We start from the raw sequence: 17,465 nt of genomic DNA, 5'->3' as shown, positions 1-17,465 counted from the left end.
ATTTCCCAAACCGTCTACCCCAGCCCCAGGGCTTCTGCTCCTGAAGGGAAAACCTAGCTGTTGTTTGATCCGAATCCCACTCAGGAGCCGGTCACGTCTTTTAAATACTTTTTAAAGCCGGGGGCGGGCAGGGCGACGCGTTTATAACAACCAGCGACCCCTTTCTGGGAGGGGGGCTCCGCTCAGGAGCCGCGAGCCCCCCCTCAGCCCGTGGGCGGGAGCCGGCTCCATCCCCGCCGCCTTCCCGTCGGGCTCCGCGCGGCGCCGCTGCCGCCATGGCGGGCCCGGCGCCGGAACTGGGCCGCGCGGTAACCCCGGCAACGGCGCCGCCCGCCCGCCGCCGCCATGGCGGAGCCGCAGGCCCGGCCGGTGAGGGGCTGAGGGGGGCGGGCGGGGGAGCAGCCCGGGCTTAAAAAAAAACACCGAATTTAAGGGGGTGAGGGGGTGGGAGGACGCTTCCGGGCGCTTCTTGAGGCGATTTTAAGGGTTTTTAGGCGTTCCGTGAGGGAAATGATGGCGGGATCGGGTTATTTCTCGCTCCCCGGGGGTGGGGAGGTATTGACAGGGCAGGGGGAGGGGGAAATGAGGCGGTTTGTGGGGCCGGCCGCTGCCAAGCCAGCACGCAGGGGTGGCCAAACGAGGGGTGTTTGGGGCGGTGGGAGGCGAGGAACGGGAGAAGCCACTGAGCGGCACTCGGGGGTGATGTGTTGGTAAAAAAACAAAAAACAAAAACACACTGAAAATATATCAAAAAGAAGCTCTCTGCACTCATTACTGCTGCTTGGGAAGAAGGTCTTGGGGTGAGGTATCTCTGCAAAAGGACCGACGCTACGCTTCTCATTAACAACCAGAAAAGTGACTAAATATTAAAAATTAAGAAACGAAGCTGGCCAGAGCCAGAAAACTAGACCTAAAAATGTTCCCAAAGCCCTGAAAGGAACGAGTAGGTAGGCTGAAACTCCACCCTAACAAAATAAAATGTTAAGGTGGGACAGGCCTGTAAAATCCTGTAAGAAGAGGAACAAGGACTGTCTGAGGACTGTTCCCTGGGAGACTTGGAAGGCAAAAATGAAAATATTTCCCCTGGGTGATCCTGTGTAACTTCTGCAAGTGCTCGATTTTGATGTACAGTAAGAAAAATTCCCCACTGGGTTTATTTCCACGGGCTGCAAGCTGTGGGCAGTGTCTGTGGGGTGAGGTTTCCTGCCTTGTGTGGCACGGCGTTGCTGCACTCCCAAAGCGTTTGGGGCAGGGTTCTGCCCTCGGCGTGCCTTTGGTTTTGCCCCTATGTTCTGGAGCATGCACTTGTTTTCCCTAAAAGACTGCATCTTCACGAAGAGTGATTAAACCTCTCCTCAAGAGAACCTCAAGAACTGGTTAGCAGCCTGCAGGCCTGTGGAGAATGCCCCTGCTGGGAAGAAGGCACTTGACTTTCTCTCCTCTTGCTCTGGGTGACTTCCACGTTGTCATTTCTCGACCAAGAAAAGGCAGAATGCTGGGTGTTTAATTAGGTCACCTTGGCCCTAAATAAATCCTTTAAAGATGACCCCAAAACACTTTAAGATGCACTGTGAAACTTACCTTTCTCTGGAGTGAGCTCCTCTCAGGTGTGGTCTGAGCCTGCACAGCCGTGTGCCTCTCATGTAGGTCAGTACAGAGGCTGTGATTTTCCTTCACTTCTCAGAACCATTTCATTCAAAAGAATTTTATAAATGTTTATAACACACTTCTAAAATTTTGCCTTGTGATCTCCAAGTAGTGTCTTAAATGCTTGAGTTTTTTTTTTAATGTAAACACATGCAACATGATCACTTTCTGGAATCCTAATCAATAGCAGTGAACCTACAAAAACTGAACAATCTGTAAGACAAACAGGTTTATTTAGTCTACACAGTGAGTGGAAATCTCAAATGAGCTATGGCTAGGGAAGATTAGTGCTTGGCAGGGCAGAGTTTGTCTAGCAGCAGCGATGCTATTTTTGTGCACTCTTTTGGGGTTTGCCGGTTGTCCTTTCTGATTATTTTGTGGAATGTGTCTTCAAGAAACCTTGCCTGGTGTATTTAATACTTCTCTTTTCTGTCTTTCTAGGTTTCTACATTGCCAGTGGCTAGAGAGCCTCCAAAACCCCATCCTAAAAGAGGTTTGTTTTAAGATACGATTGTGTTTCTTGGCAGGTTGATATTAAGATTTCTTCATAGTGTGTGCAGCTGTCTAGTAAGAAAGAAATGTCCGTTGGGAAAAGACGAGGCTTTCTAGACTGCAAGCTGCTGAGTACAAGTACTTTTTTTGTAGGGTCTATGTCAGCACTAGCTCAGTGCTTTTGCTGGCTAACTGATTGTACCTACAGGCTGCATCTTATAATCTAACGGACTTTATTTTAGTGGTTACATACTTCTTGGCTTGCTAATGAGTTGATATTCATCTACCTTCTTAAATAATATGAGTGTTTTTGTCCTTTTTGGTTGTGTGTATACTTGCATTCTTCAAAATAATGTTTTGCTTTAAAAATGATCTTGGGAAACAAACATCATGTCTCATCAATTTTTTGACATCACATTTTCTACATTTTGAAGTAAAAGCATGTGCAACTGGGATCAAACCAGTCAGGTTGTAACTGTTTTAACTCTAGGTTTCTTTTTTCTTTGTTATATACCAAAATGGGTGTTAAGTCTCCAAGTATTTCTGAAATCTTGATTGAATCTGAACTAGATCAGTGGCATTTTGAGTTATTGAAATATTTGACTAAATCCTGATATTTTGCAAAGGGTCTTGTAAAGCCTGCAGTGCAGCTTGGTGGTGCAGCCGCTCCTTCCCCCTCTTCCCTAAATCGTGCAGTGTGACTTGCTCCAGTGCCCTCTGTGAGCGTTTCCTTCTCTGCAGTTCTCAGCTGTGCCCACGTTCCCCATACGGATCTGCTCACTGTAGAGACCTGCATACCTGTGAGGTTTGGGTTCTCTGCGTTTCCCTTACTCAAGCACCCCCAGGGCCCCATCAGCTCAGGTGATGATGCGGAGTGAGCTCTGCGGTGTTGCCAGAAGCCCAACATGCTGACAGCACAAGTCGGAAGCAGTCCACCTTTTCCCTTGCTGTTTAGTTCAGGAACGCTCAGGTAGGGAGCACTGCAGTTTGGCCTTTTTCTACCTCAATGTGTGGTGTTCCTGTCAGAGCACGCTTTGGGATAAAATATTCCATGTTTCTGTATCCCTCGTGATGGAGAATGCCCTGTTGGTAATGCTGGCATTACAAAGGAGCTTATTTGGCGACTGGGCATTGTGTTTTCTGCCTAAAGGTGAAGTCTTTGTCTTGCATGTAGGCACAGTGCTATAACTGGCCCTGGGAAGCTGGAAAAGCCTCTTTGCCTTTTTCTGGGGAGGCCAGGCTAACCTCACCTAGCCCTGTATCCACCTACTGTTGTTGCCTTGCACAAGCGTGAGCCTCTGGTATGTTGCCCGGATCTAAGAAGAGATTGCTACTGCTGCAGGCCCGTATGCAAGTAAAAATAAATCTAGAACTTTTATCTCCACCAGCAACTCTTTCGGGGCAGGGATGGCTCTCACTTCACAACAGTTAGTATGGCTTCCATGGAGGCACTGCTCATCTCCATCCAGTTCTGTAAAGATTGTGACTGATTCCTTCATCTGCAGGAACCTCACCTTGTTCTGCCTTCTCATGCAAGCCACATCTATGATATTTTCCCTGACCCTGGGAGGCTGCATCTTCTGCCTGTTTTTTCAGGACAGCATCCCCTTCAGCTCTCTAAATAAGACAGCTGCAAAGGGATCAGGCGGATGGTGTTTGCCGAGAGATGGACTATCACTCCGCGGCTCTTTCCTGGCGGGCTGAGGTCTATTAAATCAACTCTGCATAATTCATGAGCGAACGGAATAGCTGAGCAAGAAAGATGGGGCCGTCAACCTTACGAACGAGCCGCGGAGGTGTGCTGGGTAGAAGCTGCCGTGCCTCTGTCAGCTTGCTTGTTAAACTGTCAGTCGCGAGCCTTCCTGCTTTTAAGTGCGCGCAGTTTAATATTGATTGTTTGGGGGAGCGAATGGAGGCAGTTGTGACTTTCTTAATGGGACCGCTTTTGTGGATCCTGCCTGCCGTTTGATCAAGAGGCTGATCGACAGCCTCGAAACCGAGCCGGGCGCTTCTTTAAGAAGGGCCACCAACATTCCTTCAGGTTTTCAGGCTGCACGGAAGAATTGCTTTGCATCCGTCACCACCCGATATTCCTTCTGCCTCCTTGATTTGGCATGGGTGTTTGCACAGCTGTCTGCCAGAGGGGAAAATTGTAAATGAAATCCAACTGTTGGTGCCCCTGGGTCTCCCTTGTACGACTCTTGAGTCAAAGTGAGCTAGCATGAAGACAAAAAGTCTAGCCTGTGATTGTGTAATTATGTCTGGGTCTTGAGGTAAAGTGGGGCACCTCCAGTACCTGGCTCACCACAGGAAGTTCTTAAATGCTTTGGAAGCCTTTGCCATTTAATATTTGACTCTGTTGCCTTCCATACACTGGGTAAAAGCTGATTTAAGCCTCCTGTTAATCTCTAGGAAGCTGCAAGATTTGTTATAGGGCGTGATTAACTGTCCTGTGTGAGTATGATGCTGGGGATATGTTAGAGAGGAGAGGAAAAAATGAAAGTGATGTTGTATATTCTTCTGGGGACTTTGGCAGGGAAGAGTAGCATCTCTTACCTGTGACAGATTTTTTTTAAACAGGATTTTTTCTAGAATTTCTTAATGAAGTCTCTGTCCCTATGTAGTTTGGCTGAGGAGAGTTTTAGTAAACTTTAAGGAGCCAAGCAAATCTGCTTGGTGTGTTTGTGTAGAAGAGCACTGCTAAAGTTATCTTAAACTGACATTTTTAAGCACTGAATGGTAACTTTCTATTGCAGCGATCTGCCTTTATTATCTGCATTGCATTTTCAGGTGGGAAGCGAGAAAAACATTAGAATTAGTGCAAGCAGGTTGATGAGATATGAGACTGTGATACAGTAGCTTAGGGCTTTCTCTTACAGGTGGTTTGGTGTGGATAAAATTTGTCCCTGAACAGAGCGCGTATTATAATAACTAAATAACGTCGTTGCACGCAGATGTAGTAGCCTATGACCAAGTCATCACTGAATCCTAACTGAAGTCATCGCGGTGGCTGGGTTCAGCTTGCCCGTGTTTGTCCTGGGCAGATGTAAGACATTAAATGGATGGTTCTGAAAATGTTGTCTCAGATTTGCAAAAAGTAATTTGAATGAGAAGCTACAAACGTGGATTTGTTGCTCAGCCAGAAGGAACGCCACGTTTTCAGTCTGAATTATGCAGAGGGGAACACTTTGAGTGCTGTTGAACTGCACGACTGGAGGGTCCGGTGACTTCCCCTTGCTGCTGCCTGGTGCTCCTCACAGGGATGCTCCCTGTCCTGGGAGACAACTTAAAATGGAAACTTGGAAGCAGTGTTTTGCACCCTGGCTGTTAAACAAGGCTAACTGTGAGATAAGAGGCAGAAATTGCTCTTCAATTAGCAGCTGTCGGGGCTGATGAGTCAGTCAGGTGGCTGTGAAAGCCTGAGGGGTTTGGAGTGAAGAGAGCCCCTCCTGCAGGAAGGTCAGCCCAAAGGGAGAGCAGTGAGCATCCGCCAAGCATGCAGGGGGTCTGCAGCAGGCTGTGGTGCTGCTGGGGAAAGGCACTGCAGCAATCGGGGTCGAAACCTCTGAACATAGCAATCTAAATTAAAGGGGGTGGCAGAAGGCAAGCCCCACCGAGTATCTTGTAGCTGCGCTTGCTGACAACCATTATTCAGTAACTGACACGTTAGTAGCTAAAACCGTTCATTATTTTGTCCTTTACCCCCCGTGGGGAGAGCTCCTCTGAAAATCAATTCCCTTTGTTGCTACATCAAGATCCATAACTCTCCCTGTGTTGATATTTTCTCCCCAAGCAATTGGTGGTGGAATAAAGGAAGCTCTGTTCCTTGAAGCAACGTAGAGTTAATATCTGCCTGCTGAGATGGGGTTTTAATCTCCCTGCTGCATTTTAAATTAATCAGATATTTCCCCAAATGCTGTACTGGTTTTGAATTGAGCTCGACTGTCTCCCAGCTCTCCACTCCTTTTGCCACGCAGGCCAGTCAAGTCATTTTATGGTAACTGATAGTGCCGCAGCAGAGAAAGTCAACAATACAAGCTGGGAAAAGAGCTTTTATGGAACTTGAATTTATTTCCCTTTGTCATGAAAAATATTATTTAGAAAGCAAGTTCTGGGCTCTCGTGTTAGTCTAATAACAGTTCAGAGGTTAATGGATTTGCATTTGGATTTCTACACAAATATTAGACCCCAGCTTTTGCAGAGATACAGTGATGGATTTTTAATAACAGGATAGAATCCTAAAATCCTAAATCCTAAAAAAAAACAAAAAAAAAACTAACATATTAAATACACTGTAGAAAAATAAAGTGGAATACACTTGAGTTGCTGGAAAAACGTGGGCCAGAAGCCCTTAAGACAGAAGAAGGCAATTCTGAATTGTTACGCATACCCAAGGATGGGGCAGGTTGATAATATTCAAAGAGAAAATCTCCCACTTGAGAATTGCAAAAGGATTAGCAAGGATTAAGTGTTCTCCCCAGTCCGGGGCATTAGGATATTTTTTGGATCCATTGTAGGTATGATTTTTCTAATGTTTATAGCAAAGGAATTCTGCTCTGGATTAGCTGTGACCTTTGGCAAAGTGCTTCAGCTTTGTTTTTTAACATTTATCAAAGAGAAGATTGGTCTAACATTCAGTGACAGCGTTTGGATGCTGCAGGTTTTCAGTTAACAAAACATTTGGAGACGTTCAGTGAAAAATATTACATAAATGTAATATACTGCAGAGTACTACTTGACCTGTTTGAGTGCTGCTAAAGATAGTACTGAAGGGTGCAGGCAAGATGTACGAGCGTACCAGAAGGGAGAAATTTTGTGTTCCCTGCTCAGCTCTGCCCGCAGGGTGATTTAACACACTCATCGCTTCACATCAGAGCACTTCTGTAAAATCAGCCAGGTGTCTGGCTGTTTTCTGCCTGCTTCAAGGCTTGTGAGTCTTCATCTGATTTCTTTTTTTTTTTCTTTTTTTTTTTTTTGGGTGGTTTCCACTTCTGTCTGGTATAATTACAGCTGAACTAGCCAAAATGGCTTGTAAGGCCAGTGTGGGCTACCGAAGGGGAGGAAACAAAGTTCCCTCTGGTTTAATAGCACTCTGCTTCGCAGAGAGAAAGTAAGGTACTGACCCAAACAGTCGATGAGACAGGTTTAGCAGTGGTAAACACATGAGTGCTCAGTGTCACTTTGTATGTAATAGCAAAGTTTGGTGTAGACCTGGCTATTACAGCCAAACTAGACACCAGAAGTAGGGAAGCATATAATGTGAGTAGATGTTTTAAAGCAGTGGTTGTGTCCTGTTCTTAAACGCTGCGGTAAGGAGGGTGTTCTTCTTTGTGGCTCAAAGCTTCTCAAAACTCTTTTACCACTCAGAAACCTGGGTTTTGGATAGATGACAAAGCCCCAGTGTTTTGCATCTTACCGGAGTAGTTTCTTTTGCTTAATTGAATTTTGAAACATTCTCAAGTGCTGGGTATTATTCTTGTCTAGCTATTCCTGTCCCCGTCAATATTTAGCTCAAATACTGATCGTGCTGTCCTTTTCACGTAGGTCCTCATTCTTGAAGACAAGGATGTCGTCACTGGGCTCTAATAAAAAGCAGGTGCTGGTGCCAATTTGATGGGCAGTAAACTCACTTCATGTGGTACTGGCTGTAGTTAGGAAGCGCTGGTGACAATCTCAAAATGTGACTGTTGCATTCACATTGCAACACATAAACTTCCAGCTTATGCAGAAAAAGATAGGCGTCTTTTATGCGGTGTCCTGCGAATGCGTCTAGCTTTCTCTCTAGGCAGCTCACGCAGATGAACTGATGGGCATCCCTCCTGCAAGTATTTTAATGGCTCGAGCGCTCTGAGGAGCAGGAACTTTGTAGTGCCCTGGTGAGTTGGTTCTGTGTGCTGCAGAGCCGGTCATTTCTGAATTCCTGATAAATCAATATAAATCCATTCTTTGAGCCAGCTTCAAAGCTGCCTTTGAACTTGTAAGAGTGAAGCTGCCTGAGAAATCCAGATAAAAAACGACGCCCTTGAGTTAAATTAATTAATACTTTTAAGTGTGTCAAAATGAAAATATGTTAGCAGAAATGCTGAGGGGGGACTCAATGACACAAATGTGGTTCCTGGTTTCTGGACATAACAAGTTTGGTTCCATTTGGCCATGTGCAAGCCAGGTTTTGTAGCCCATTTGAACCTAAAAACCCATTGAAAGAAAATGATTTCTAAATAATACGGATTGGTTGGTGATTGTTTTATAAGAAAAGCCAGTATTTTCATCTCTGGTACGTGGGTAGCACTGGCACACGTGTTTGGTGCAGGATCTGATGAAGGTGTTTTTAGTTCTGAAGAGAGCTGTTAAAAAAGGTGAGTTATTTTGGGTTAATTAAATTGTGTAATACACTTCATCCTCTTCGCCTCAAAGCAACAACCCCGCACCATAAAGAACTGAAAACATTTAAGTTTGAATGTGCTAGTACAGCTCTGCCCTCTTGTGTGTGCACATTAATATCTGTGATAACGCGGGGACTCGTTTTAGATCGAGTGTGGTAGGTGTGTTGTACTGTCAAGGCTGGTGTCACCGTAAAATTTTAGTGCAGACTTTTAAATCAGACGTTTTATGGTTTCACTTCTAGTTTTACATCTTTTGGCAGCTGTCAGCCTAATTTCATTTCCCCTCTGTAAAAATATAAATTCATATCTGCTTCTTAAACCTATTGCAAACCTAATTAGACAATGAAAAGTGCAAGAAAAGTGCTAACTCTTGTAGCAAGCAAGTGTAATCTGAGTGCCTTTTGCTGATTTGATAATTAAGAAATATCTACCACTATATATATGGGGTGCAGTAGCCCAGCTTTAGGAGATCTAGCCATACAATTGCAACGTACTACTTTAGGATGACATTTAAGTTGGCAAATTTATTTTTTTCATCTTCCTTTAAAAGTTCTTGGTGCTAGGCAGTTTCTTTTGTATTTTAAAGTATTCAGTTTCGTTTGTCTGGTGTACTGCTTACAAATGAAATGGCATCTCCTGCTGTGAAATTAAAAAATCTATATACTAAAATAGTAACAAACAAATTTAGGAAGGGCGGGATTCATCTTTCTTAATTTAGATGGCTCTGATACCCAGCTCCAGGTCAGAGCAGATCACCTATGCCCATGTTTAGTGAGTGGAAAGCCCCACCTGATGCCACCCCTCTGATCTCTCCCAGCCACCTATCTCCGGGTGAGATGAATCGCTCCCCGAGGACGCGTATTCCTCTCCTTTACTGTAAAGACAGCCCAAGGCAAATAACTCAGCTGGCTTAATTTTCTGACGCCTAAGTTAAGGGAGATGCATCCCACTCAAGAATGTCACAATTAACCTTGCCTGCGCAACATTAATCCAAGCCCCTGAGTCTTTCGTGACATAATTACACGCTGGCTTTTGCCCAGCTCTCCAACATCACCCGTTGCACAGGGATGGTGGCACTCACTGAAAAGGGAACAGCTCAGTGGGAGTGTGAAGTCAAAAATATCTCCCTTATTTAGGGTATAGCCAGATGTCTTGTTTATCCCAGCACAGACAAATTCCCTGGTGCTGCAAGGTCATAGTCAAAAGTGGGTACTGATGTGAGGTTCTCTGAAGCTTGAGGGCTTGCTTCTTCAGAGTTACAAACCCTGTGTCTGCTAACACCTCGGTGTCCAGAGCATCCCTGCCGTGCATCGTGCTTGCTGGAGTCAGTGCTGGGAGGTACCAGGTCTCGTGGGCAGCCAAAAATGAGGGATGGGCATGTGGGGAAGCTCTGGTAGGTGATTTTTCCAGCATCAGAGTGAGGTTTCATGTCTCATGCAACATTGCAGTGACTTAACAAAGAAACTCTTCATTTCTTCCAGGTTCTGTCCCCTTTGCCCCATAAGGTTTAAGCTTTGTAACAGAAGTCCTGCAATTTAGGCACTGTATCGTTCACATTTTGCAGCAATGTCATTCAACACCCAACCTTGATTTATTTTTATATTCATCCTAATTAGGATGAGGCAGGGCACCTGGTGAAAATACCAATGCTGTAGAAGTCCTCATGTAATGAAGACATGACACCCATGCAGTAGGGAAGAGCAAATCTTTGTTCTGGGACAGACATCTGGCGTGGAAAACTTCATCCCGAGGCAACACGTCAGGAAAAACAGTGGCATTCAGAAACAGGGGCTGGTAGCAGGAAGCGCTGGACCATTTTCAAGACCACATATGAAATATCCTTCTTTTGGAAGGGATGAAACACGGGGAGGTTTTAGCTATTACTCTCTGATGAGTGGGAAGTTTGGGAGGCTGTCGGGACTGAATTGCCGTGCTATTCCTGCCTTAATTTTGTTTTGCTTTTACATGGGAAAGCTTTTTCTTACAAAGGCCTTATAACAATTTTGGTTTCAATTTCTATGCAAAACACCTCGCACCATAGACAGAAAAAGCCTAAGCATAAGTATTTAAGCCAAAAGAAGGATTAGTTTGGAAATCCTGAAAGCACTGATCGCTACCGCGCTCCTGGAACTGGAATTAATGAGAAGCTGGTTAGGAGGGTTATTTTGGGAACGTCTGCAGCCAGCATGACTTCTTTTTGTGGGGGAAATATCTTCCATCCCTGCTTTACTGTCATCAGCTCATATCTTGGACCTCCTGTGCAGTTTTATTCTGGGGCGGCGTACTCTGACAAACAAACACCCAAAGGGAGCTCCCTCTCCCCATTGCCTACCAGGGTATCGAGCGCAGGGCATCGAGGAAGATGAAAGCATTGAAATGGGGAAGATAACAGCGGGGGGGCTCTGCTAGGGGCTTGAATCCTTGAATATCTCCAGCGCAGAGTTGAGAGCTGTTGTCGAATCAGCCTGTTTTTTTCTAGATTAGCTTGCGTTTAAAAGCAAACATGGCAAAAGTTGTTTCAGACTTGTTTTTCTTCTGTTCAGCATGCGTGCTGCTGCTCAGCAGACAGCATCAATGCTCAAAATTGGCTCGTGCAGAGGAAACAGATGGTTGGTGTCTTTTTTTGAGGCCAGTAAACGAGAGTCTACTTTTTTAGTTTGCTTTTGAAGGTATGTGTGCATTACTAAGCTTCACCCCAAGGCTGCTCGCTCTTTTAGGTCTGAATCAAATGCTTTGTGTCGCAGTGCTCAGGCTAATGCATTCGTGCTTAGGGAAATATAATTCCCCTCCTCTTGTCGAAAGGAGTCAGGGTTGCAGAGCGGTATCTCGCCAGCCTCGTGCTGGTACTGGAGGTTTCCCAGTAAGCAAACTGGTTGAGCCGCTGGGAGGTCTGGGGTGGTCGCAAGCATTGGTTCCTTTACTTCTGTAACCTCCTCACTTCACCTTTCAAAGGTTAAACTGGAGCAGCCCACGCTGTGGAGGCATTTATATGGAATAATCTGTGCAGGTATTTGTTTTGCAAATAAAAACATTTCATTTGGAGGAACTCAGACCTTAAATGCCTTAACTCAGGAAAACCACTGACTTTGAAGTCTGAGCTGGCTGCTCTTCAAGATTCATGCAATGTAAACTAGCAACAAAAATTGCCCCCCCTTTTTTTTCCTAGCGTGTAAATCAACTTTAAGATACAATTTTCATCTCTTCATATAACTTTGGCTAATTTTCCTGCAGGGGGAGGTGTAGAGTCAGAAATGTTGCCTTTTTGTTTAAACCTGCTCTTGTTTTTCAGCCTCCTTGCAGTTCTCTCTGTGTCTTGTGAAGCTATTAATACGTGATAGTAAGATCACAGCTATGAATTATGGCTTTCTTTCCAGCGTCAGGGTAGTATATGATGAATTTTACTAACCCCAGCTGACTGTAAATAAGGAGGAACCATACGGGTTTATCGTTTGATTTAAAGGTGTTCCAGCAGCAATTTGCAAAAGGGAAAACAGAGGGAAGGGAATTAAACAGAGGGAATGGCTGCAGCTGTGCGAGGAAATGGTTGCAAAATTCTCTCCTTTTTTCTGTTGTTTACAGGTATTTTACATTTACAAACGTTTCTGCATTTTACAGGTATTGTTGTGTACTCGAACACCCGTATTCTCACACATGTATGCAGATATACACACGCAATGAGTGCAGTGTAGCATAAACAACCTCCGCTGGGTGGTGATTTTCTGAGCTATTTTTTATCATTACCAAATTTTGAATACATTTTGTCTCCATTTATATGCTTTTCAAACTCCAAAGCTGGGTGTGGGCGTAGGCAGGACGATGTTCCTCTACTAGTTTTCTTCCCAAGCTATAATGTGTTTATATTGCCACAGTCTCAGTAAAAGCCTTTGGGTGTCTGAGTAAGGAAGAGGATTTCTTGTTCTTGTGTCTGTGCACCAGCCTAGCTAGGGATTTGTAGGGTGCTTCACTGCTGTCAAAACAGCCTGTTGTTTTTAAATTTAAAAAGCTGAGAGCTTAAAATGCTTTCTATCCATAATTTGTACCTTATTTTGGAAAATAAGGTTCCCTGGTACATCGTTCTATAGCAGCCTTTTGAGTTTGTTCCTTATTATTTTCGTATTATTTTTATTCAGAAGATGCTCATTACCTCTATTTCATCAGCTTTACCTTATTTCCCCACGTTGGGAGCTTGTGAAGCTCAAGGCAAGAAGGAGAACTGCACAGCTGGTTTCATCCTTGCCTTTCCTTTCCTATCGGCGTCTAATTAAACACAGTTGTGGAAGCACCAAGCTTCATTTTGGGCTGTAACCGCAGCCATGCCCAGCAGCAAACCTTCCCCAAACTCTGCAGGTGGGAACGAGCACATCCCTGGCAGTAATGCCAGCAAATGTCTCGGGGAGACTGAGCTGGGAATTGCAGGATGTGGTAGATGTTGGTGCTGAAAGCCTTAACCACACATCGCATCTCGGGTTTGAGGAGCCTCCTCCAGCCGCAGGTGAAACGTCGTTACACTGCCACGAGTTTGATGCTAAGCTGAGGACCAGAAGTACTTGTAGCCAGGAAATGAATCCCAAGTCAAAAAGATCAATCCTGCTTTTGTGTCTTCGAGAGAGCCTTGCCCTCTCTGATGGCACAAGATTATAGCTTCATGCCTTTGCTGCAGCAAAGCTCCCTTCTCTTTCTTTTTGAGCGTGATGCACTGTCCCACATTTTTTCTTTGGTGCAGCTCTGCTAATAGCAAAGCACCACGGTAGTGAGAGACTTGAGTCATTCCATCCTTACTCATTAATCTTGAAAGTCCCTATGTGCTGGTGTGCTTTCTCAAGACTGCAGGGTTTTGTTTTACAGCATCCAGTTTTGGAGTGGGCTGTAACTAGGAGGGGTGACAGGCTGCCTGGTGGCTGCGTCCTTGTGGTTACGGTGAAGTTGGCTTCATCTGGCTGTGCCTACAGCACGAGTAGTCTCTGGGTACCTTCTAGAGGACAGCTGGTGCTTTAGCAATCGCTTCCCCCTGAAATTTGGTTGTTTGTCCACCCCCCCCCATGTTTTTTACATGACAGCAATTTGAATAGGCTTCTATTAAATCTGAAAACTGCTGGTTGATAGCTGGTACCTAGGCTGTAATTACCCAATACGAAGACACGAGCACAAAGTAATTTCCTAGGGAGGTTTCCACAAAAGGGGACGATTCAGATTTCATTTTTTCCAGTCCTTTGAGAAAATCTATAAGAGGATGAATGGAGTGAGGAGCGATGATAGTGCAGCGCAGATACAAACCTGATGATCTTCCTCTGATTCTGTCGGGGTTTCCACTCCAGTGACTTCCGTAAAGGCGCGTTGTCAGAAAGAAAAATCACGTTGCTGGGAGCAAGTTGTGCAATCAATCACTGGCCACCGAGAAAGAGGGGGATCAGATGGATTCCCTTTTGAATTCAATCAAAACACCGCAGAGCAACTGGCCTGTCTCTTGACTGAGGTATTTAATCATATATTTGGTGCCTAGCACCCTGTCGCAGGTGCTTAATGAGAGTAGACTTTTGTACTCTCAGAAAAGAGAGGCGAAAAGATAATTACACAAGCTATAAACCCTTTTCACTGTAAATACAGTTTGGGGATAATTGCATTTTCTTTAACTGGCCCTTGATCAGCATGATTTACAGAAAATATGTCTGTTTCCTCTGCTAGAATGGTCAGAAGCCCTGCTTTTCTAACCTGTGGTCCCTGCATCCCCGCGGGCACTGGATTGTAGTGGACTGTGCGAAACGTGGCAAAGAAAGGCATGTTTTCCTGTGCTCTGCAGCAGTTACATACAAGGGACTTCTGAAAGTCGGTGTGTTGAAAAAGGTGGAAAATTGCATTGCAGGCAGCCTGAGGGACGTGATGAATGTGCTCAGCTCCTCCCAGTGAGGCCAAATTCAGCAGCTCTTCCTGTGCAGAAACCTCCTGGTTGCGGCCTCTGATTAGGGTGAGATTGCAAACCACTGTGCCACATGAAAACTCCACTGTTCCCCATCATCCCTACCCTTGAGGAGTCTGCAGTGTGGTGCCAGTGCTTCTTTCCTTTCTTTGTGCCCCTCGCAGCAGCCCCGTGGCCAGATCCAGCCACGTGCTGCTGTCAAGGCCAATGCAGCAAGCACTGTACGGCATGGCATGCCTCACCCATTGTTGTGTTTGTAGGTAACATACAGCCCAGTTAGCAGTCCTTTGCTTCCCACAGCCATTTTTGGGTGGATTAGACAAGTTCTTGTCTAATGATTTATTAATTTCCTTGCAGTTTCTTTGTCTTTCCACTCTTCTCTGTCCTCTGTGGCTTCCACACCAGGTTTGGTACGTAATGTTTGTCGTGGAGTTCTTCAGAGAAGGGGTCAAACCACTGATGTTTTCTTTCTGGAATAGGCTCAGGGAGTCTATCAACATTCTTCTATGAATCTTTGTGTTTCTTTTGTGTTCAGATCGCTTATATCTACGAATTAATCTAGACATCTTTTTAGAAAGACATCAGAATTTATTTATCTTTTTTCAATTTATTTGTCTTAGGGAAAGAGGAAAAAGGAGGCTGATGTCATCTCAGTCAGGTTTGTTGCTATTTCCAAATGTGTTTTAGGAGAGGAAAAACTCCACGTGTTTTCCCAATTCCGCCTGGTTATCCGAGGAGATAGCTCAGCGCATTGCTGGGGGGAAGCAAAACTGTTTTATCTCTGCAGATGTGAATGCTATTCACTTGTGTGTTTTGTGGCTTTTTTGTTTCCTCTCAGTTTTATCTCCAGCCCAGCTCTTTTAGGTAACTCTTCTGGGTTTTGCAGTCTCAGACCCATAAGGCAGACGGTGTTTGTGAGATGTCGGTGTCCATTTTGTCCTTTTCTTTCCTTTCCTGCTTGTTTCTCAGCAGCAGGACAATGGCAGAGGAGATGACAAGGAAAGAAAACACTGCCGTGGCTCGTGCCTGTCTATGCTGCAGATGTTTGAGGTAGATTATGGTAAATTGATCAAGCTCACGCTCAAATCCATTATAAAATGTGTTCATTTCCAGATGGCATTGTTCTCTTTGGTCTCTGATGCTTTTTTGAAGTGCATGCGCAGGATCGATTGCAGCTCGGTACCCAGCTCAGTGCTGTGACATTTAGCGTTCGTGTTGCTGGCTGGGGTGAACGTCGCCTCTTTCTTCCTTCCCAGCACTGCTCTCAGCAGGCATTGCTGTCATGTAGGCGGCAGTGCAGCGTCCTTCTGGTCCCACAACTGTGAAAAAGCCCTTTCCTTCAGGAATTCAACAACCCATCTTGCATCTGCTCGCTGATGTGCCGTCCATATCCCAAAGCATTCATGTAGGGTCTAACCTCATTTGGTCTTTCCCACCTCAGCTGGAACACACCCCAGCCAGCTCGATTTTCTGTATGTTTTAAGGTTTAATGGTGCTCTCTGTTTCTTTTTGACCTCTCGGTAAGGCTTGCAGTACTGTTGGCATCAGACTGGAGACCAGGTGGGATTTGTCTGGAGTCTCTTCTGATCGTTCCCTATTTAAAACAGTTTCCATTGTTTGTAATGATACAGGATTTTGTAATTTTAGGCTGTATTACTAGCACAAATTAGCATAGTGTACTTTAGTTTGGACTGGAATTGGAACGTTGATGGTTAAATAGAGTTTGCAATGCCTGCCTTTAAATCCATGCTTACAAAAGAAGGTAAGGAGTACCTGAATAGGTCAGGTTGATGTGCCATCTGGTTCAGTATTTTGTGCTGGGTGGTGGCGAGATGCCACACAGGGGCAGCACACAAGTCTGGCTGCTTTCTGCAATTCATTTCCAGTACCCCTAAGTGCTGTATTTCTAGGAAAAGAAAGTTCTGTCAGAGCCTGGCATCTGCAGTAACTTACACAAGGAAGTCATTACAAGTCTGCCAATGAATTAGGTAACCACTCGATGCAGTCCAGAAGAGCAGCCCTCTGCGCTCTTTATGAAATAGTGCTTTTTTAAAAATCACTTTGTAGACACTTTTAACTCCTTACTTGCTGGGAAACCACGAGGAAGAACAAATGGAAAACATAAAGCTGGTGGAAATCAATTCAACTGATCGGGGAGCGTGCGTGTGCAAATGCCGTTCTTACAAAGGTCTGAGAGGGAGCAGCATTTGATGAGAGCTTTTGGATCCCAGGTCCCTGTGTTGCCCTAAGGTGGTCACGTCAGCTTTCCATCTGACCCTGCCCCGTGCCGCAGGCTGGCAGTGGGGACCGTGGGGCATCCCTGTGGCCTCGGCCCCTGCGACCATCTTTGCCTTCCACGCTTCTGTCACAATATTGACTTGCAAACATACAGCTTTTTGCCAGTTGCTATGGTTACCTCTCAGCTACCAGCATCTGAGCTGCAGAAACGAGAACCAAGCAATACATTTTGAGCCGTAATGAAATGCACAGCAGTGTGTTAAACTTTTAAACCCAACACGAATATCACTAAGCAACATCCATTCGTGATTTGCCATAATTACTGCTGCAAGCTCCATACGATTGAAACACCGGAGCACAATCCTCTCCCTTCCACTGCATCAAATAGGTTTTTCTGCCAGTAGCTTCACAGCATCTCAGACCTGTGATGTTTCATACTCCCTTCACAGTTTCAAAGAACCAAGACTGACCTCTCTGAATTATTCACACCTCGAGAATGACAACATCTCCAAAGTCTCCTTTTGTGTGTGGTGCCTATTTCCTTCTCATTCACTCCCAGAAATTTATGTTAAAGAAGTTTGATTCTTCTGCCCTACTTCTGAAATGTGAATCTAACTCATTTCCCCAAGCTGCTTCTTGCGTATTTGGAAAAACCAATCCCATCAGACCGGCGTTAGTGCTAAATTAAAATGTGTGCGTAGCCAACGTGTTGCTGCTCGGTGCTGCTTGCTCCTCTAGCTGCACCAGAAGGAGCAGATGCCTCAAGCCTTTTGAGGTGGTACTTCTCTGTT

General features: G+C 45.1%; 1 protein-coding gene across 2 annotated transcripts in view; it reads left to right on the top strand.

Annotated features, from left to right (window-relative positions):
* Window positions 1-222: 222 nt before the first annotated feature.
* The window catches only part of BBS4 (Bardet-Biedl syndrome 4), a 42,576-nt gene continuing 25,333 nt past the window's right edge, over window positions 223-17,465 (top strand). The window contains exons 1-2 of one of the 2 annotated variants that reach the window (XM_084293554.1): window positions 223-369; window positions 2,089-2,140. In XM_084293554.1, coding sequence (XP_084149680.1) covers window positions 346-369; window positions 2,089-2,140 — 76 coding nt within the window. In that variant the 5' untranslated portion in view covers window positions 223-345. The remainder of the gene's footprint in view (window positions 370-2,088; window positions 2,141-17,465) is intronic. The other variant, XM_084293555.1, reaches the window with a different exon arrangement.

This window comes from Netta rufina (genome assembly GCF_964035555.1).
Source record: "Netta rufina genome assembly, chromosome: 11".
NCBI classification, from domain to species: Eukaryota; Metazoa; Chordata; class Aves; order Anseriformes; family Anatidae; genus Netta; species Netta rufina.
The sequence above is the reverse complement of the archived record's forward strand: the minus strand, read 5'-3'. Positions and strand labels throughout refer to the sequence as shown.